Source organism: Asterias rubens, chromosome 4 (genome assembly GCF_902459465.1).
Source record: "Asterias rubens chromosome 4, eAstRub1.3, whole genome shotgun sequence".
NCBI classification, from domain to species: Eukaryota; Metazoa; Echinodermata; class Asteroidea; order Forcipulatida; family Asteriidae; genus Asterias; species Asterias rubens.
The window spans coordinates 1,531,471-1,553,674 of record NC_047065.1 but is presented as its reverse complement, the minus strand read 5'-3'; the positions used below and the strand labels follow the sequence as shown (position 1 = coordinate 1,553,674).

At 37.9% G+C, this 22,204-nt stretch overlaps 2 protein-coding genes across 2 annotated transcripts; one reads left to right on the top strand and one right to left on the bottom strand.

Moving 5' to 3' along the window:
* The first annotated feature begins 830 nt into the window (after positions 1–830).
* LOC117289769 (type I phosphatidylinositol 4,5-bisphosphate 4-phosphatase-A-like) lies at positions 831–7,709 on the top strand. The gene is made up of 8 exons (XM_033771034.1): positions 831–960; positions 2,402–2,589; positions 3,165–3,271; positions 3,522–3,636; positions 4,542–4,588; positions 5,086–5,176; positions 5,663–5,717; positions 6,819–7,709. Exons 1-8 carry the CDS (start codon positions 849–851, stop codon positions 6,905–6,907), a joined length of 804 nt encoding a protein of 267 aa, XP_033626925.1. The 5' UTR covers positions 831–848; the 3' UTR covers positions 6,908–7,709.
* A 3,108-nt stretch (positions 7,710–10,817) lies between these two features.
* LOC117289648 (glucose-6-phosphate isomerase-like) lies at positions 10,818–21,940 on the bottom strand. Its single transcript, XM_033770867.1, has 13 exons — positions 21,704–21,940; positions 19,329–19,419; positions 18,621–18,809; positions 18,217–18,300; positions 17,570–17,713; positions 16,329–16,445; positions 15,634–15,687; positions 15,180–15,404; positions 14,472–14,637; positions 14,099–14,175; positions 13,672–13,800; positions 13,164–13,306; positions 10,818–13,034 (listed from the first exon to the last, which is right to left on the bottom strand). Exons 1-13 carry the CDS (start codon positions 21,835–21,837, stop codon positions 12,908–12,910), a joined length of 1,680 nt encoding a protein of 559 aa, XP_033626758.1. The 5' UTR covers positions 21,838–21,940; the 3' UTR covers positions 10,818–12,907.
* Between the last annotated feature and the right edge of the window lie 264 nt (positions 21,941–22,204).

Genomic DNA, 22,204 nt, shown 5'->3' with positions numbered 1-22,204 from the left:
AGCAAAAACGAATAATGTTAACCTGGTTACCAGTCAAATATGTCACTCGTACAATATATGTGACTGGCATCCTGATCTATATTGCTAAGCAGGGATTTGTCAGCAGGGCCCAATTTCATAGAGCTGCTAAGCACAAAAATTTGCTTAGCATGATATTTTTGCTTTGATAAAAACAGGATTTTGCAACCAAATTTCCATGTGGTTTTCAGGATAAGCAAACAACAGCTGAATACCAGTACCAAGCAATATCCAACAAATGAAATTTGGTTGTTATCCTGTTTTTATCAAGGAAGAAATTTCATGCTAAGCACATTTTTGAAATTGGGCCCTGATGATTTTCTACTTATATAATAAGCACCTCCATGAAATTGGGCCCTGCTGGTATTTTTAGCTAAAGTGATGTAATGAGTCACTACTAATTAGCAGTGTCCAACCAAAAACAAAGCCCCCAAAATACTGGCAGTCCCTAGTGTGGCCATGTTGCTTAAAAGCCCACAGTAGTATATGTGAACATTTTAAACCCATCTAAATAAATCTTTGAAAAATTTAACAAAATAGTTTTTTTTTAAACATTGGTTTTTGTGTGTTGAAAGATATGAGGAAAAGTATACGTTTTCACATGTTCAAAGACACCCACATTTTACTTGGTTTCTTATAATCAAACTTCTGACAATTTCGTAATTCATGCAATTACTCATCATCACACCCGGACCCCAAATCCCCTTATCTTTCCCATTGCATGATCATGGCAAAACTTTAAAAGTAAACAATGGTCACACGTGATCAAGGTCACATGATGGTCGATGACGTAGTTCAGTGGCTGGCGTTTTGTTAAAGTTGAAGCGAAGATGGCGGACTCGCGCAAGGAAGAAAGCGAACCTCTGCTCAGTAACTCGGATAACAGCGAGAATGAGTTGATTGCTCCATCAGCCCCGTCTCTACCTCCAATAAATTCAACCGGTAAACATTTGATCTTATTCCTGGGGATTTATTTTGTAACTGGTTGTCGTTAAAGCGGCGCAAACATTGCCTTTTTGTGTGATCCATTTGTTGTTCTTCCTCTTCGTTTTGCATTGAATTCTAGGTGAGTGAGACAAGTCGACCTACTTTTTGGATAAGTCGACTTTGGCGAAACCCACCTATATTTTTGACAGTTAGTTACACTTATTCCTACAGTGCTGACATTTATAAAAAATAAATGTGTCATTAATTAAAGTGTCATCATCATTTAATTCATTCACCATTTTGGCCTTTGTTGGTTGGCCTGGCTGGGTATCCATCCTATTTTATTTTAGTAAAAAATAGTAGTTTCTAGATTCTAGGTAGGTACGGTAGTAGCCTACTACACCACAACACTAGACCTATTTTAATTTATTATAAATAAATAAAAATTAAAATCATGTCAGTTTGTTGAAAGTTGAAACCTTAATTTATTATAGTTCAGAATCAAACACCACAAAATGTTATTGTCATGTCGAATGGTTGATAATTGTAAATGTAATTTGTATTATCATGAATATTTGTTTTGATTGAATCATTTAAACAAATTTAGGGCCTACAGCTTATTGCTAGAACTACAAAAATTACCCAAACAACTTTCTGTGCTTCTCATTTTGAAACCTCTTCTCATCCTGCACCAACATCTACAAAAACTCTTTTTTTTCCCAAGAATTACCCCTGTGCTTGGAACAATCTTCCTCTGCCTGTTGTCACTGCCCCGCTCTCCCAGTTCAAATCCACTCTTAATCACTCTAGGTTGCTTCATCGGTCAAACGCGTGTGTAATCTTGGTGAGATATCCCATCATGGGACTTTGCCGAGTAGAAGTAGAAGAAACAGAGTACTCTACTCTAGCTTCCCAACCTGAGCAAGCGGTGTTTGTACTTTGTTTCATGCGATTTAAAATGTTTTTCCGAGCATGATATGGTTTCTCTATCAGATCAGGATCATGCATGTTGATAATGGGTGCCTTCGATTAGCGTTGCTCATTCGGGTGAGCCCCTGACAAGAGCTAATTGAACGATCACTCGCCCTCTCGTGGTGACGTCATGCACCTCCTGCCAGCCCCAAGTGACCCGTTCCACAAGCAGGACACTGGGGGCTGACCTGGGTGAGCCCCTGGAATGATGTCAAAGCTATTCGAACGTACTGGGGGCAGATCGGGGTCGACCCGGGGAAGCTAATCGAACACACCCAGTAATAATCTCCTCCCTGATTGTATTATGGAAGAATATGAAAATAATATTTAATTTTCTTCATTGTCTACATTTAAAATCCAGATGGTTGTATTATTAATAATTATTAATAATCGCCAAACAAGTGAAGAATGGGTTGCAGTATTTACCAGTAGTTTTTCAACAAAATTTGATTGTTTATATATTTATTTTTCCTACCAATTGAAGAACTTGAACCACCAATAGTAGGTGATGTCCCGCCACCCGTTCAACCCGGGGAGTTACCCCCGCCTTACTCCCCTGCGCCGGAGGGCGGGGTGCCCATGATCAACTGCCGAGTATGTCAGGCTATGATCAACCTGGAGGGACGGATGCACCAACATGTTGTGAAATGCAGCTCTTGTAATGAAGCAACGGTAAGGCAAATATTACCTTTTTTCCCCATTTAAATATCAATTCATGTCAATAACCAATAATAATGTCAGTAATTTTATTTTCAAATTGTAGGTTGTTTTTATTTATTTTATTATATGCAAGTTACTATTATTTGTATTATTATAAGAATATATTTAAGATAAAAATAACTCAAGGGAAGGAGGTTGTAACATTGATCCTAACCCTTCACGCTTCAACCCTTCACAAAACAAAGAAAGCTCTAGCCTGAACATCTGACGTTACATTTCGAGGCTCGTGAATAATGCCAGAGACCGGCCATCAAGCCGGCGTGTTCATTCACCTTTGACCTCATACATTTCACATAGAGATACGCAGTCAACAGGAGTGTACTGTTTTGGCATATAGATGTCATTGTATCCAATGGAATCACTGGATCTGAGTAGCAGGTACCCGTCTTTATCCTTGGGGATGAAGACAGGGGCCCAGTCTAAGAAAGCTCCAGCCCAAGAAGTAAATCATCGCAATAATAATGACACCAATAACAACATAAATAGCATGCTCACATATTCTACACCTATTATGAATTTCTCTTCAGCCAATCAAAGAAGCACCTACAGGAAAGAAGTATGTCCGCTGTCCGTGTAACTGTCTGCTCATCTGCAAACTCTCATCAAAGCGTATCGCTTGCCCTCGAGCCAACTGGTAGGTTGTCCTTCCTTAAAGACACTGGACACTATTGGTAATTGTCAAAGACCAGTCTTCTCACTTGGTGTATCTCAACATATGCACAAAATAAAAAACCTTTGAAAATTTGAACTCAATTACTCTTGCAATGCAAAGGTTGTGGGTTTGAATCCCAATTGAGTGATTTTTCTTAAGTGCTTCGGATAAAAACCAAATTAAATCCAAGGGTTTGAAGATTGGTATTGTGTTTTCTTCCATTGTGTTGCAGTAAGAGAGTCATCAATCTTTCACCGACGGTCTCAATTGCGAGTCCATCCTCTACAAACGTGACTAGAACTGCTAGCTACCGAGTCATATGTGGACATTGCAACGAGGGTTTCAGAGTAAGTAATTGTCTCGGTTGTTGGTTAAGGGTATATAATAATAGTGCAGCATTTGTAAGGCGCACTTACGGTCTGGTAGAAATTAAGTTAAAGTACTTTCCAATTGTCGGGAAAGCAAGCATGAACAAGTGTGCAGGCCTGTTTTTGAAGGGCAAGGGCACCAAGGCATTTTCTCCTTGGAAAAGGGACCCTATGAGGAAATTGTACTTTAAGAGCATTTCAAGGGCGCCAAGGCAATGACCATGGGGCATACAGGCTCGCCTTTGTTGGCCCCAAAGAAGTATCAGGCCTGAGTGTGTTATAAGTTTCTGCCGGAAGAAAGTGATGTGGTGCAATTGTCTGAGGATTCAAGAAGTGAATTCCAGAGTCTTGGTGCTATGTTCATTGGAAAAGGCCCTGTCCCCGGAACTAGCCAACCTGGAGGAACATGAAGCGTATAGCTGATAGATCTCAGGCCTTGTCTAGTTGTACGGGGTGTCAACATAATATGTCGTGTGTAGGGTGGAGCTGAAATCTGTAGTGCCTTGAATGTAAGCAGGTAGCATGATTATTATCTCAAAACCTGCAAGAAGTTAGGGGCGGGGGAAGAAAAGCATAGCTTGGAGAGGGATGCCTTACAGGACAGAAAAACAGACAAACAAGCGAACAACATCAATACAAAAATGAGCAAAAATAAATAAACAATTGTATAGAGCAGGGGGGTGGTAAGAAGAGAAAACAAAAAAAAAGAAGGAAAATATTTAAGTGAGAAATAACGAAATAATGTACATAATAACGGGAAATTGGGGGAAAAAATTGGTTTTCTACAGAAAGATAACTTTTTTACTTTAGAAGTCATAAAAAACCGAGATTGACATAACACACTAGTTTAACCTTGAATCTTTTAAAACTGTTTTCCTCTGCAGTTTCCACACAAATCAGCATTAGCCAGGTGTCCCTACTGCCGAAGAGTGTAAGTTGAATTTTTGTCTTGAAATGCTTTTTTGTTTTTAGAAATGTAGATATTATGGTCAACATTGGAGTATGTGTTAATGACATGATGTTTAACTTGACCTTTAATAATAATAATAAATCGCATTTGTCTAGCGATATCACAGCTAAGTCCCTATGCGCTTGAGTGTAATAAGGTAGAATAATAATAATAATAATAATAATAATAATAGTACATATTTAGACTTGAAATGCGCACATATCCACCCTGCTGGGTGTTCAAGGTGCAGTAAAAACCCCAAAACAAAACAAAACAAAGAAATACAGACACAACAAAATTAGTCCTTGAAAACCTGTGACATAAGATAAGTTTTTAGAAGAGATTTGAATTTTGTGGTACAAAAATGTTGCAGCCGCGTGCTTTTTAGAACCAACACTTGTGGTCTTTATGATTTTATAAAGCTTACACTCACTGTTTCTTATGTTTTGTTCATTTTGTTTTGAATTTGTAATGCGTAGATCATCCGTTGGTTCAGCCTATGCCAAGAATAGATGTCTCATCTACATTGTGGTTGGACTTATTTTCCTTGGAGCTGGAGTCGGCGTTACGGTAAGAAAAAATTGCTTGTGATAGTTTCCAAAGATCTGGGCTCAATTTCATGGCTCTGCTTACCGTAAATAAAGAATCGACGCTTACAGAAGCAGGGAATTTTGCACTTATTACAAGCGTAATTCACGGGTTAGCAGGAAATTTTTGCTTGTACACTTGCATACGCCATGTTACTAGACATTCTTTCACTTACACAGCTAGCACAGAAATTGTGCGCTTGCACAGTAAGGGGATAATCAATAATGGTGATCAGAAGCGCAGAATACGGCGGTAAACAGAGCCATGAAAGTAGGCCCTAATTGTATTTGTTGTTGTGGCCTGCCAGTGTTCGTTAAAATTAATTTTTGTTAATGAAGTTTTCGGAGACATCAACTGTCTTGGATAAAAAGTATTTACAGAAGTAAATGTGACAAATCTGTACATCATTTTGACCGTTGTCATAATTATGAAATGTAAAACTCACCATGTTTGTGTTTCACTCTTCAGCTCGGGACCTATTCCATGGCTGAAAATCAAGGTGGGATTTACGTCGTATGGATTGGTAAGTACAATTCAATACACAATGGGGTACCCAGAGTTGGAGTAGACAAGGGTACACATTTGGCCCCCTCCATCCCCCATTTATACCCAGTTGACACTCTGGTGTACCCATTTTTGACGGTTGTAGACTCCCCTGTTTGTAGAGTATACCCATTTATTAGAAGTACCCATCAGTTTTTTTTCTTATTTGTTTAATCCCTGTTTGTACCAACAACTGCCTAGTGTACCCATTTAATCCTGTAGTTCTCCGATTCAACCTGGATTTGTTCCTAGATCTTCCACTAAACTGTGCATATTTGGTTCTTATTGATCCTACACCCCTGATTCTACCTGGATAAACATTAAAGTCACCTGGAAATAGAATTTTTTTTCTTTCAAACATAAGAGTATATGCTTACGAACAATAAAACAATTTTTTTAGTAATTGTTTGTCAAGATTTATATGTTTAAAAAATATATAAAGTTGTTTGGGGGGCTGACTCCGCCTACCCCTTTTGTGACGTCAATCGAGGCAGACTTTGCCTGCAATGCGTATAGTAAACACACATGCAAAGTACATGTACGTCCAAGTTGGTACATTTCAAAAAGTGTTTTTCTGCATTCAGCAGCAATACACCTGGTCGGCATTGCCGGAAAAAAAAACATTATTTTTTTTTGAAACGTACAAACTCACGACTTGATCCGTACATGTACTTTGCAATTGTGTTTACCCTACGCATTACAGGCAAAGTCTGCCTCGATTGACGTCACGAACAGCGCCCTCTCGGGTCGGGGTCTACTCTTAAATTTGTAAATAACATAAGAACTGATTTGGTTAAAACCTTAGTTAACTGTATATTCACATTCCACTCATCAAAACACATATATTAGTGACAAAAGCTTTGTTTTGAAAAAATACCACTTCCAGGTGACTTTAATTTAGCCTCTTTTGTACTTTTGTGTCCTTATTGATCCTTCAACACCCCTGATTTTACCTGAATAAACATTAATTTAGCCTCTTTTGTACCCATTTGTACCCCTTTACCCTATTGACCGTGTGTGCTTCCCATTTATCCTACAACACCCCTGATTTGACCCTTTATTTGTACCCATTTTACCCCAGGTGCCTTTATTGTTGGGATCTTAAACCTGATGCGAGGGATTTATTACGGCGTCATGACGGTCAGCAACTTTGAAACTGGTGAAACCTAAGAACTGACTTGGGATTAGCACCACCACATCACAAAACCCTACGAAGCTTGACTGACAAAGACGGGCAGTGGGTAACCAAAGATGAGAGATTATTATACAATTTTTGTTTCAGATGAAGTGATTGAAACTAAGTTGAGGAGATCTTGGTCAGCTGTTTTTTTAAAGAGTCTGTACAATTGAATAAATAGATCACTACAATTTCCCCTCAAGTATTCTCTGTGGATTATTTTACTAGAAAGGTTCCTCAGACTCATTCCATTGCAATACGCGTCATCGACCGCCATATTTGATGAATTGTACATGGGTGAAGAGCTACCATTGGCTAAGAGCAGCGTGTACACGCGTGCACTTTTCCAGTGTAAATACATCAAAGATGGCTGTCAATGACACATACTACCATCTATACATGTGAATGGTGTATCATATTCCACAGACTCCGTTAGTGCTTTGGGTGTAGGGGCTTTAAAGAAATTTGATGTAATAATTATAAACCATAAGGTTGAACAAAGAAAAATTACCAGGCATTTCTCTCTCTGAGACTGTTTTCTCTGGTACAACGGTTGATTTTTTTACCGTGTTTGAAAATTGGAAGAAAAGATTGAGTGCGTTTCCAAACATCATGCTGTTTCATTGATTTTATCAATTCATTTGAGAACCTTTTGGTTGGTGAGTAGTTTGCAACATCTCAATTTATGTTCTGGTGTTTAATATTCCGAATCTTCTTGTCTTTATTAAAGACACTGGACACTATTGGTAATTGTCAAAGACCAGTCTTCTCTCTGGGTGTATTTCAACATATGCATAAAATAACAAATCTGTGTGAAAATATGAACTCAATTGGTCGCCGAAGTTGCGAGATAATAATGTAAGAAAAAACACCCCTGTCACACGAAGTTGTGTGCTTTTAGATTCTTGATTTCGAGACCTCAAAATCTCATTCTGAGGTCTCTAAATCAAATTCGCGGCTCAAAAACTATGTCACTTCAGAGGGAGCCGTTTCTCACAATGTTTGACACTATCAAGAGCTCTCCATTACTTGTTTACCAAGTAAGTTTGTATGCTAACAATTATTTTCAGTAATTACCAATAGTGTCCACTGCCTGTAAGTACCGTCAACATGATGAATAAATATAGATGTATGAATGCTTCTCATGTATATGATTGTAAATAACATTTTTCCTCAACTTTGCTTGTAATGTATCAGCAGATTATACTAAAATATGAAAAGGATATTCCCAGATTCTTATTATTGATCTTGAAATGCATCAGGCTGCTTTAAAAAACATAATAACAACACTTTGTAATCAATGAAAATGCTAGATTTGCACACCAAGATTAGTTTACTTAATGTATAATTAATCTCTATAACAAAGCACTTCTTGTTGAAGGGCACAGTAGTGACCCTTAATAACATGGTTTTGCTGTTGACCAAAAATAATACTAGTCAAGTTAAAATGCGCACTTTATATAATATTGATGTAAAATGGCAAAAGTTACTGCAATGGTTATATTGGAAAGCTCAAGTTTAAAAACCGTGTCTTGTCACCAAAATAATATAGGTTTTTTTTCCTTTGTTTTCTTAGCTACACACTCACCGTTTGAAAACAAAGAATTGTGAAGTGTAGACAAATTTGAACTCGGAAGTGAATTATTTGAGAAATTTAACCCAAACTTTTGTCAGACAGGATTTGCTAAATTTTGTCAGGATTGATCGATCTGCCTCTTGCTTTTTAAAAGAAGTCGATGAAGTCGTTTTTAGCAAGAGGTAAACACTCTTTAGTGCAAATGGTGTCATGAACTTCTGATGTTGTCAAATCATTTTGTGGTCAGTAAATTTCAACTGTATGAAGTAGTTTCTAGATACTGGGTGTCGAGCGTTCCAAATTACTCAACGTGAACATTTGACTTGAAAAATCTTTCCATGTATAGCTACGCAACATTAATATTTCTAGGATTGAAATTTCTAAGAGGAAGTTTTTATAATATTTGAGTCCTCGCTTGGGTGCCCCTGATTGTTTTTTTTTTTCTGGAAGAGACGCCGTTTTTATAAAAGCTTCAACTCAAAGCCTAAGTAAGTGCATTAAGTATCACAGAAAAACAAATTTAGTTGCAGGATTTAGCGTTTTTACGATTTTGGCTTACTATCACCATTTCCCTGATAGTGTTAAAAACTTAACTATGCTGTTCTAAATCTGTGAAATTTCTTTCTCTCTGGTCATTGTATAATGCTTATTATTGGAATGGTACACCAATCAAAAGATAGAAATAAATACATATAGTCTGGGTGTTACAGTTCTATAATTGTGAAGTTTAAAAATTACGCTTTATTTTTAAGGAAAAAGCTGTACATTTTTGGAATACGGCAAGTCCAAGATAAGGTCCCCCTTGTCGTTTCATATACAATACACCAAGACACCAAAATCACCCCATAGTCTAATCAGGTGAAACTCATTTAAAATCTGATGATATCAAAATTTAAGTGTTTTTGTCCTTTCCAGTAAACAAACATTTTACTGGAGAAAAAAGCCCACAAAAACTTTTGCAAATGGCAAGTTGCCAACAAGCAACTCATTTTTCCTGTTAATTTATACCCAGTGTAAAGATACTTGTTTAATCTTAATCAGACGTGGTAAATAAAATGAGGGAAAGTAGACTTTGCGAAAAAAAAATTAAAGGTGAAATTACTGTAAATATGCAAATACGTAGAAGTTAAACACAGGTGATAAATAAATCTTTACGATTCAAAAGCTGTGTATGTATACATAATTTTCTTTTGTATTAAACGTAAGATATATTATAACGTAGAGTAGAGGTTTAATTAACATCAATGCCTGAGATTGGCAGTGGGATCATGAAATGAGATCATGAAGTTCTGTATAAGTGATGGGTTAACATTTTGAAAGCAATGCATACTTTACATGTATTTCATGCAGTGTGTGTGGGCGACTGTTCTATACTCCGACACACCTATGGTCCAACAACCCTATGTTCTGACACCCCTTTGTTCCAAAGAAGAAAAAAAACTGATGATTTACACGCTAGGGTAAGGGTTAGGAAAATGCTAGAGTTGTTTTCAAGTCTTGATCGTGGCTTTTAGTCTACCCGATAGCCAACACATTATTGCCTGAAATAGGGCCCTCTTGCAGATTAACCTCCGAAATTGGCCACGATCACAAAGATTGCGAGTTAGAGATTGATAGCAAATCTGCAGGGGAATTTTGCGTGGCTGATGCAGAGAAATAACAACTGTCATAGACTTGAAATCAAGTCTTGGAAAATACACTTTGGGTGTTGGAATATAGGGATGTCCAACTCGGGGGGTGTAACCAGTTGTGCTGTCAAAACTACAATGGACACATTTTAGGTCCATACATTTCCTCCGAGGGTGACGGTAGGGTAAATACGAGACAAAGATCCCATCAAAGTGTAGAGGACTGTTAAATTTGCACCATGCTGTGATTTTCAAATAACACCCCTACTCCCTCATTCCCCACCCACCCATCCCAATAACATGTCCAGAAAGAGGCATGGTTGGACTTTTCCACTAAGGACTAGGGGACAGTAATTGATGAGTAACATGACATTCTTTCCGTAGATTAAAACTTTCCATGTTTTTCTTCAGAAATCTGGCTTATTGCTCATGAGTAAAACTAATATGCAGAAGTATATATTTTGTAAACACCATTTAAAAAAATCCTTATCATACCAGGTGATTTGGAGGGAATCATATGTTATAAGAATTAAAATAGTTTGTTATTATGTTTTACCAAATATGGATTACCTTGGTGACAAGACCACTATCAAATTTAACAGGTAGTTTAATTCACAAATAGTTCTTTCCTTGACAAAAGCAGACTACTCTCAATATTGAAAACAGGTTTGGGTTTTTTCCTCTTCTGCGCTTTTTTGATTGTTTATTAATTTATTGGTATTTTGCTTACATATTTTCATAAGTTTTTAGTTAATACTGGGAAATTTATAAATTCTGTAATTATATGACTGTCATTGGAAATACAGTATGTAACAATGAACATCTTGTGAAGTTTTGTTTCTTTGGTGTATTCACTTTTTATAATGTGCTTTAGGGGCAGGCGAAATGCATGCTGCAGATTAAGATTTGGTGGCTAAGGCATTGGATTGTGGGTTCGAATACTAGTTATGGCAGTTGTGTAATTGAGCGAGACACTCGACAACTATGATTGTTTATCTCACCAACTTTAAATGAATGGATGGTGTTTGAAATATTTTGCTTATTTTGGGGAATGAACCTTAACAAACAAAACAAGACAAATTAAAGTGTACTTTTGTATTTATTGATGAACAGTCTTTGCAAATAACAACATATTAGTTGCTTTTAAAAATTAACACGTTTCGCATGATTATTGTGTTTTGCCTTCTTTAAAAAAGACTGCAGCACCACAGTGAAAAGAGGTACCATAAAGTTTTGACTTCACCAAACCAAAACAAAGCATTACCGGTGGAGCCTATGACATGGTTCATGCGTAATATAACTAACAAAATAAACTTTCAATATAATTTTTATTAAACACCCTACAACAAAACCTGAAGAGCTCTCATCATAAACTAGAAATACATTTTATGTTATTCATACAAAAATAGGAAATTCTTAAATACTATGCTATTATTAGTGAAAAGTTTTTGCAGTCTACAGGCCTCGTCACACGAGGTAATTTTTACAGGCAACTGGAGGCAACCAACTGCACCCAGCATGTAAAAAAGGAACACTTCTGCAGTACAGTGGACATTTTTATATCAGTATCTTAATGTTCCCTAGACAAATATGTGGAAATATGGGTTTTTCTTCTTGGATACCGCCTGGAACTGGTTGCCAGTAAATTGCCTCGTGTGACTTGGCCCTAGAGGTACTACGAGATAATGTCTGAAACAGATATTCACATACATATATATTGCTTTCTTAAAATCTTTCAGAAGGATAACCTGCACTTGACATCAAACAGCAACATAAATCTGCAACACAAAACAACAATTATACAAATAAATTGCTTGTAGCAACATTGTGTAGGTCTCTTCTAGAAGTCGTACACATTTGTGTAACTACATGTCAATGGCAGTTTTAACCACTGGTAAACTATAATTTAATAACAAGAGTACACTTTGTTAAAATTGCTAGAATTTCTAAGTACTTTATTTTTAAACAAGTTTCCTATAAATCAACATTATGTTGATGAAAACCAACCAATGATCCTACCTGTAATTGAAATTTTAAATCTTAACGCTATCCAAGACAGAAAAAATAATACGCACAAAATGGATGGAGAAAAATGGTATAAGAGAATATTTCTTTCCTTCCCAATAAAAGTTAAAATAATGCAACAATTCAGATTACCTAATCTCAGAAGAAACAATGCTCCATTGCATTTCAACCACTCAAAAGAAGCCGACAGACCTTAACTATCATTTGACGACTAAATATTAAATGGGTTCACTTTTAAATTCAATACACTCATAGACACACAGAGAAAAAACATCAGCGTTGGTGGAAGGTAATGAAGTTGTTTGATGAATGCTTGGATGAACTCATGCAAAGATTTGGGTAATTGAAAATGACAATTCAGAATCCTTGAAATTGATGGAACAATCCAGAACCCAAAATGCCCAAACATACATATTCCTACTGTCACCCAGCATTTGTTCCTAAGTAACGTTTGCGATGACACCAAGAAAAAATCTATCATCACAATGGAGATTTTTAAATGATGTCACCACAAACCTCACTTACTTAGCACTTTTCCACCATGCATATAATATGACCTTAATTCTTGTCCTAACATCTGTTAGATTAGAAAACACACACCAGACTTTACTACCACTATCCCTAATGACTTGACTAGAAGAGACCTCTAGCCTATTGACATCTTGACCTTTGGCCTCTTGACCTTTGGCCTGGGTACGACTGACCCCTTGCTCTCCAACCCCTATCCCTTGCATGTCACCATTTCTAGATGCAGGCCCATCACATCACTTCTTGCGGTGGGTCTTAATGAAGTTAATCAGACCATTGGTCGAAGCGTCATGGCTGGCGACTGGTTTATCATCCTTCAGCTCAGGTTGGATTACTTTAGCAAGCTGCTTGCCGAGCTCAACCCTGGAGGAGGAATCAGTTCTAGAGTCAACTGTGGTGTATGGAGTTGGCATGTCTAGTTAAGTAACCACTACAGCACACATTTAACATACTCTTTCGTTAACCGTTGGTGAGCAGAACAACATAACTTACCCCCACTGGTCATAGGAACAGATGTCCCAAATAATACCCTGAGTAAAGATCTTATGCTCATACATCGCAAGAAGCGCCCCTAGGGTGAAGGGGTTCAACTTCTGAAATAGGATCGAGTTGGTAGGTCGGTTTCCTTCAAAGACCTGGTTCATAGAAAGAAACAAAAAAACATCGTTGATAAAGAAGACAAGGGTAAATTAACCCAAACTACGTCTCTCCTAATTTTAACTGAACATATATATCTCCTGCAACAAAACTAGTCATGCAACTCAACACAAACGTTTTCATACCAAACTAAACATAAAAATGTACGCAAAACTTAACAATGCCCTGTCTTTCTCGAGGGCTAAAACATTTATCAGGTCAAAAATCTTTTGTACTGGCAATTTATGTGGGGTCCTCTAAACAACGGAACAATGCTGTCCCAGAGAGGAATTCTTTAAAAAGGGAACAATAGGCCAGCAATGGAAGGACCAAGGCTGTAGGTCTGTGATGATTGTATGACTACCTTGTGTGGAAGGATGCGTTTCTTAGTCTCCTCCGGCATCTTATCTGCTTTCAGCTCTTCCTCAGCTTGGGCTAGAGTCTTGCCTTTCATCAGAGCTTCGGTCTGAGCAAGGAAATTAGCTAGAAGGATCTAGAGGAAACATAAATGTTCTTACACTTATACAGTTTTCAAACCTTTGGAGAAAATGCACTTTAGAAATCTGCATTTATTATTGAATTCATTAATAAATATAATTGGTATGAATGAAACATTAAATATTATTTGGTTTTTACCCTTTTAATTACACCAATGTGTATTTAGTACTACATGTATATATTCAGTACTTTCCCCGAGTTCTGTGAAAAAACTCCCCAGGCAAATCACTCAGGTGTGATTTAAAAAAAAATAAAAAAATTAACATCCATTTATAATAACTGATTGATCTTACCTCATGATGAATTCCCTCTGCAATGGGATTATGTGTATCTACAGGTGCTAGGAAGTCCGCTGGGACAATGCGAGTACCTATGTGGACAAAAACAAAAATTGTGATTTTTCAGTTATTTTTTTTTGACCCACCCCCAATTTTTGAATGTTTTTACAATGACCAAATGAGTAAAAGTTGACGTAATTGAAATCATTAGTTTTACTTCTCCTACACCAACCAAGAAGTATATATTCCTACAGTTCACCAATTAACAATACTTAATAGTTTTAAAAAAACATTGCAACAAAATATCAACTTGTGTGTCATTTGAAAAGTGGAGTATTTGTGCCATGATATTCCAGAAAAGGTGACGCTACAACAAGAGGGCCTTTACCTTGATGTATCAGCTGATAGAATGCATGTTGTCCGTTGGTACCCGGCTCTCCCCATACTATAGGTCCTGTAGTGTATTCAACACGGCGACCGGTCGATGCCGTGATGTATTTACCGTTAGATTCCATATCACCTTGCTGGAAGTAAGCTGCGAAGCGGTGCATGTACTGAAACAAAACAAGAGGAATGGAATCAATACAGCTTTCGGAAATAATCCTGAATCTACATTAAACAGAAATGCTACCCTAATCAAATTCAATACCTAAACCTAACCATAATCTTCAATGTTTTCTACTATAATAGTGTCTTTGTTTCTTGGACATTTTCTCAAACCTTGGCTTGGGCTCCAGGCTCTGTCTGCTGATGTTCGAACCACCGCATGCAATACGCACTGCTAAAAAAATGCAGGTTAAAGGCCGAGCTGCGTTTGCAGCCCGCAGAGCCTTAGCCTTAGCCGTAGCCCAAGCCGGGTTTGAGAAAGGCTCTTGGTTCTAGTCTAATGTGTGATCTTGGGTCCCCATGATGTTCAGCGATATCTCAAAAACGTGACCACCTTTTGAAAAAAACATGTCACAGGTTAGTTTTATTGTATATATCTACATTCATATAATTATGATTAAACAATCAAAACGGCTAAAAAGCCAAAGGTATTCTTTTCCTTCAAAAAGTGACATAAGATAGAGGCACCAGTTCATCTTTAAAAACCAACCTGATCATACGGAAGAAGTGCATGAGTTTCACACCCAAAGAAGTTGTGGTACCAGACTCCCAACACGGCTAGCACAACTGGCAGATTCTTTTCCAGGGGGGTGTTGCAGAAATGGTTATCCATAAAGTGTGCACCAGACAGAAGCTGCTCATAGTTGTCCATTCCAATGTACAAGGCAATGGAGAGGCCGATCGCAGACCAGAGGGAGTAACGCCCACCTACCCACTGGAGAAAAATTGAACAGCAACAAAAATCAATCCATAATTTATTATAATCTCAAATAATTTTAGACAAATGTAACTATTTAATTGTCACTTTAGGTTTAAATAAACTATGATTCAAGTTTTATGCCTACAGCTCTTCCCCTCCCCTCGCTGAGTCCTTCATAAGGAACTCATATAGATTTTATTCTCAACCCTCAAAAAAGGGGAAAAAAAGATGTTCTTTTACTTACATCCCAAAAGGGGAACATGTTTTTGCCATCAATGCCAAACTCTGTCACCTTGACCTGAAACAGAAAAGAAACACAATATTAAGTGAACAAACACGGCTACTTTTAATCAATTTCATAGAGCTGCTTAAGCAGCCTAACAAATTCCTGCATAGCAGAAACGAGCAGGATGTCTCTAGCTACCGGGCAATCTTGGTAGTCTAGGTGGTAAGACACTTCTCTAGAATCGCAAGGGTCGTGGGTTTGAATCCATCCCGAGTAGTATGCCTGTGACAGTTTTTCACAGGACTCAGGGAAAGTACTGAGTATACAGTGCTAACACACATCGGTGTATGGGTAAAAACCAAAATTTATATTCTTTATCCCCGATGCAAATTTAACATCTATTGTATGAGCAGGATACCATTCACAAATGGTACATGTGACATTTATGGGACATTTAAGAGGAAGAAGAACAAAGAGTGCGTGAAAGGGGTGTGGGGTACAAGAAGATTTGCAGTGTAAGGTGGGGCTAAGCAATCTGTGATTTAAAAGTAATTGCTTTCACTGGGAATTCTCTGTCGGATGGGACGCCAATGGAGTTTCTCTAATATAGGTGTGATATGGTCATGTTTCTTAGACCTTGTCTTATTTGAACATTAGGGGGAAATTGGCTGGTCTTTCCTCAGGTAAAGAGACGGTAACACTAGATGACTTACAGCATTGGTTGAGAGAGCTACAAAGTGCTTAGCAACATGAGCTGGGTCCTTAGCAGAGGAGAGGAGCCAGTTCTTGGCTGATGTTGCGTTGGTGATTGTCTCTTGAGTGGTAAACGTCTGGAAGGAGGAAAAGAAAGATAGAGCTGAGTTACCACACACACTTTAGGGGTGAGAGTCATTGTTGACAAAAAAGTCTGAAAACTAGGATCCAAATTTCGAAAGGAATGTTGAAAGGATGACATTTTCACCTGTTAGTAACTCCAGAGATATAGGAGGGACTTCACAGTACTTTTAAAGGCAGTGGACACTATTGGTAATTACTCAAAATAATTGTTAGCATAAAAATTTACTTGGTAACGAGTAATGGGGAGCTGTTGATAGTATAAAACATCTCCCTCTGAAGTAAAGTTGTTTTCCACAAATTTGATTTCAAGACCTCAGATTTAGAATTTGAGGTCTCGAAATCAAGCATCTGAAAGCACACAACTTCGTGTGACAAGGATGTTTTTTTCTTTCATTATTATCTTGCAACTTTCGACGACCAATTGAGCTCAAATTTTCACAGGTTTGTTATTTTATGCATATTTTGAGATACAGCAAGTGAGAAGACTGGTCTTTGACAATTACCAATAGTGTCCACTGTCTTTAAGAACTTTGTCCTCAGTACTAGAGAAGTAGATCGTGTATATGGGGAAAAACAGCTTAAAAAGCCTGAATCCAGTTAAAAGTTTGAAAGTTCTCACCCCTGAAAGTGAGTAGCTATTCACACAGTATTTCTCAGCTTTATAGACCATGTGACCTTTGTTTACAGTGTGACCTCATACATTCTTTGGCTAGTCTGGCAGGCAAGATACTGCACATGGTAATATGGGAAAGTTTACATTTTGTGTCATAATTTCCACATAAATCCAAGCGTTATGAAAGTAAAAACTGGACAAGTTTTGAGATGTGCCCCCTTTCATCATATCAAAAGTTGCTAAGAATTGGACAGTGCAATTTCCATAAAATATAAGATTTTATGTTTTCTTCCATTAGGCTGTGTACAAATAGTGCCTGCAGGAAGTCCAGGCTTGGTGGCTCTTTTGTAAACATGTGATGTCACAGGCCACATTGTCTACAGAGAGTAGCATAGTACTATTTTAATAATTTAGCTCTACGGCCATACCATCACAATAAACTTTCTGCTTGATTTAGATGGTTAGGGTAGAAGGGGTGAGCAGGCACTATGACGTAAATCCTACCTTTGATGCTACAAGAAACAAAGCCGTTTCTGGATTCAGCTTTTTCAGAATTGTCGCTAGGTGAGTTCCATCGATGTTGGAAACAAAATGCACACGAAGGTCTCCGCTGTAGGGCTTCAGTGACTCTGTTACCATCACAGGGCCCTGGAAAATGGATAAGAAAAAGGCTTATAGTTAGAGGGCCCTGGAATATGGATAATAAAAAGGCTTATAACAATAGGGCCATGGATTATGGGTAAGAAAAAGGCTCTTAATTACTGGGCCCTGGAATATGGATAAGAAAAAGGCTCTTAATTACAGGGCCCTGGAATATGGATAAAAAAAAGGCCTATAGTTATTTGGTGCTGGAAAGTGAATAAGAAAAAGGCTAATTACAGGACCCTGCACTAGGATTATAACAAGACTTTAGGCCATGAATATATAGGGTCCTGTAAAAGAACTGCTATCACTGCAGGTCAAACAATAGGAATGATCAAAACTCTCAGCCAATGACAGATCTTTCTTTGACCTCTGTGAGGGCGCTGTTTGAGCGTGTAAGTATTCAAATCGGGGTCCTAGAGGTTTAAGGTGAGGAAAGATACCACTACGTCTTTGCGATTTTAATTTTTGTTTGTTTGTGAAGGTTACTTTATTAACCATCCGCTCACCAGGTCAGATCCTCCAATGCCGATATTGACGATGTCTGTAATGGATTTTCCTGTGTAGCCCTTCCACTCGCCACTTCGCACCGCCTGAAATAAAGAAAGTAAAACCCTATTAAGGTTATAAGTTCCCAATTCTGATTGAATGTCCCTGAAAAGTTTGTCAAAGAGAAGAAATTGAAAAAGAAAATCCAGGTAAGTTTCAACTAACAAATCATAAAATTGTTAGCACATGATACAATTTAGGACCTTTGCTGTGAAATTAAACATACCACGCCAACAAAAAGCTCATTTTCTTACTGTAAAAATGGGAAGTCAGAGGGGCATATGGGAACATGAAAAAGTCCAACAGTAAGGGTTGTATATGTCTCTTTCTCATTACACCCCGGAAGAGATTGTCTCAAACTAACCTGAGTAAAGGTCTTCATCTGCGCTAAGACCTTATTGACCTCTGGCATGACATCTTTACCGTCCACCATGATGGGTGTGTTGGAGCGGTTACGCAGGGCGACGTGGAGTACAGCACGCTGCTCAGTAATGTTGATCTTGTCTCCCTTGAACATGCCATCACGTGCTGCTTCAATATTACGAGACTTTGCCTACATTTAAGTAAAATGAACCTTGTAGAAGATGACTTTAATTTACTTCTGGGCTCAATTTCATAGAGCTGCTTAAGCAGACAATTTTTCATTTCAAATTGTGTGCTTAGCAACAATTAGCTAGCAGAATACCAGTGAAAATTGTTGATGTGACATGGTATTTTGGCTGATAACCTTTATTTTGCTGTGCTTAGCTACTTCTTTGTGCTTAAGCACCTCTATGAAACAGGTCCCTGGCTTGTCTGTGTAGAATCAGTCGAACCCCCCCCCCCCCCCAAAAAAAAATATAGGGGATGGTTTCTGATTTTTGAAGGGGCAACATTTTACTTTCCGTACTTGGACCATAAAAGCATAGCCTACGTGAACCGAATTCACATGATCCAAAACAAATAAACAAACTGTTGTTATTAACATACAGACAGTAAAATAAGATAAAACTGTAATTGTGACGCAATAAAACTCCCTGTTGAAAGCGCCCTCATTAGGTCAAACATGGTCAATTGATTCCTTATTCCCTACCAGATTGATAAGCAGTTTGAAGGTTTCCTCGTTGATAAGATTCTTAGAGAAGTCCAGGAGCAGATCCCCACTGCCGTCTCCTAACGGTAACCTGGATAAAAAAAGGAAATGGTCAACATTTCAGTCTTGACTTCAGCTTCCAGAATTTTAAGGTGTCAGGTTCAAATCCCGCTCTAGTCAATTTGTCTTATAATTCAACCTCAAATCATTTAAAATTTACCCAGTCAGGTTCCCTTGTAATTTGATATCCGAAATAAAAAGTTGATATCCTTAACGATACCTGATCCCTGGCAACACGGCTTCTGACTGGCACCCCCGAAGAAAGATATTGACAAAATAAGGAGACAGCCAACATAGGGCTCAATAGCATGTTGTAGGTTTGTTGGTCCAAATCTGCTCTCAGCAATTTTTTTGTTCAACCCTAAAATCCTTTAAAATTTAACAAGTCAGTTTCCCTTGAGTTTTACAAATGATCCTGTGTTAAATTTAAACCACAGTAAAATTATATTGCCTAGCTGACTGAAATTATTTGTTATTAATGTAATATTCTTGGTTGGGTTTGGGTCCTTCTTCCTCACGTACGTGCGGAGTAGTAGATACTAGTAAGTTAATCGGGAGGGCTTGACCTTGAAGTTGACGTTGAATAATTAAAGTTCGCCACAGAACAAACAAATGACAAGTTGAACTCGAAAGTAAGTTGATGTCACGATAAATGATTTTATTAAGAGTTCTCTTCTCGAACCCTCCTGTTCTCCAGTCTAGCTCAAACTAAACTCTTCCTTTTACATTCCTTTTCTTTATTCCAAACCTTGTTATTAATTATCTTCTAAATCACAATATTCTTAATTCCAAACCAACCGCGCGCACGCTCGCGCTTGTAGGTTTGTATAACACAATAGCCTGGCCTCAACTCATAACAATAATTTTAACAACTGCGGCATTAATACAATGTACAAACCAGTCATAAAGCACTAATAATCAAATTCTTAACCCCCCAGCGCACGCTCGCGCTTAGTAATTAGCTCACGCTTTGCAGTTGGTTTAGGGTAGATCACTACATTAACTTTCATTACTTATTCAAATTATGTCAAAAGTTACTTCACATCAATTCCCTAGTTGAGTTGAGTTAGACCATGGAATTCACCAAAGTTATTTCAGTATGCTGCTTTTAAATTACAATGTATGCTGGAAACTACACTCTATACACAAAAGTTCAATATGGACACTTGAAAACTGTTAAGTTTTAACAACTAAAAGTAATATGCATATTTGCATTGGATTTTATGCAAACACACAACAGGAAGCTTTAGTTCAACAAACAGGGTTAAATCCTGGATAGTCAATAAAATGGTGAAGGTTAAAAACATCAACACGTCTGGGTCCCACAACAAGGAAATAAATGTACCAAATTCTGCAAATGGAGTGAACTAACATGCAGTGTTGGAAGGATTCTTAGTTGGTAGAGCGCCCAGTCTCACACACCTTACTCAAGAGGTCATTGGTTAAAGGGATCTCAACGTAAAATGAATTAGGTGTACGCCTCCTTCAATTTGCGATAACGTAACCCTCCTCAGCGAACCGTCGGGAGGAGGGTTACGATATCGCAACTACCTTCAATGAGCAAGTTCATTGAGACAATTTTAAAAGTTCACTCTCAAAAATTAGTGTTTCAACTGAAACATGTGATGTTAAAAAAAAAACCACAAACTGGCTATTAACAAGTAGGCCTATATTGGCATGTGTCCATTATTGGCATTCGATCAGTGATGCAGTTCGCAGAAGAAAAATCCAAGAGGGCACAACATTATATTTGCAATGGTGCTGAGGCCAAGGAAACAGAGTCAATTGGACCCAAATGGGGCTAGAGGCGGGGTAGCAACTAAGGGTAGAGCTAGCTCAGCATTAATAGACCTTATGCACATGACGTCATTTCAGTAGGGCGCCCTCACCTAGAGGTCAAAAGGAGATTGTTCATTGGGCAATCCTGTGCGCCGCGCGTACAAATCTGTGCGTTTCGATTGTTTCGTCACTGTTTTTCTACCAAGATGGCAGCTGGAAGACATCAATGCATAAGGTCTATATATAAGGAAGTAAACGCACCATTTGTTAACCAGCCTGTTTAAAAAAAAAACAATACAAAAATCACTTGTGACTTACATTTACAATAAAATAGTAAATTTTTAGCTCAATTTGTTATTTATAAATTATTGAGAATTACAACATTAACAACAAAGAGAAACAGATAATTATACGGCAATTATTTTGTTGATTCGGCATGACTTTGCAAAAACACAGCCACTTCAACTTTTCTATCAAAGTTTACAAATGGTTGGGTGCTAAAAACACACCGTGTTCACTCAGTCGGAAATACTCACGCGAGACTAAATTTCTTGAATCGTTCGGGGTCATTTTTGAACATCTCCAGAACGTTGATTTTCTTCCCACTCGCATCGAAGTACTTCTGCAGAGCCTGCCATGCCTGGTCGTCAGTTAAAAACGTAGAAGCCATTTTCTACTTGGAGCCTGGTGAAATTCTGGAAGGTGTTTTTTAGAGACTTGTCGATCACGGAAGTTCGCGATGGATGGTACTGGTGGAGGTGTGTGTGATTTGCCGGTACCTGGCCCGGCCAGTCAGAAACTGTTTGACGTGTATTTATTTCAAATCATGCAATAGTCGTTGACTATTTCACTGACCTTTAAATCTGCACGTAGTGTATTTATGTACTATTTAACAAAAAAAAGTAAGGCTTGAACTTGTATTGAAATAATGGCGATGGTTGTGCCTCAGTGGTGTGTAAATAACATTTAGGCCATTGGATGGGACTTGCTTTTGTTTAAAACACACTGGATGGAGGTTGGAGGCAGTCTACAGAGCT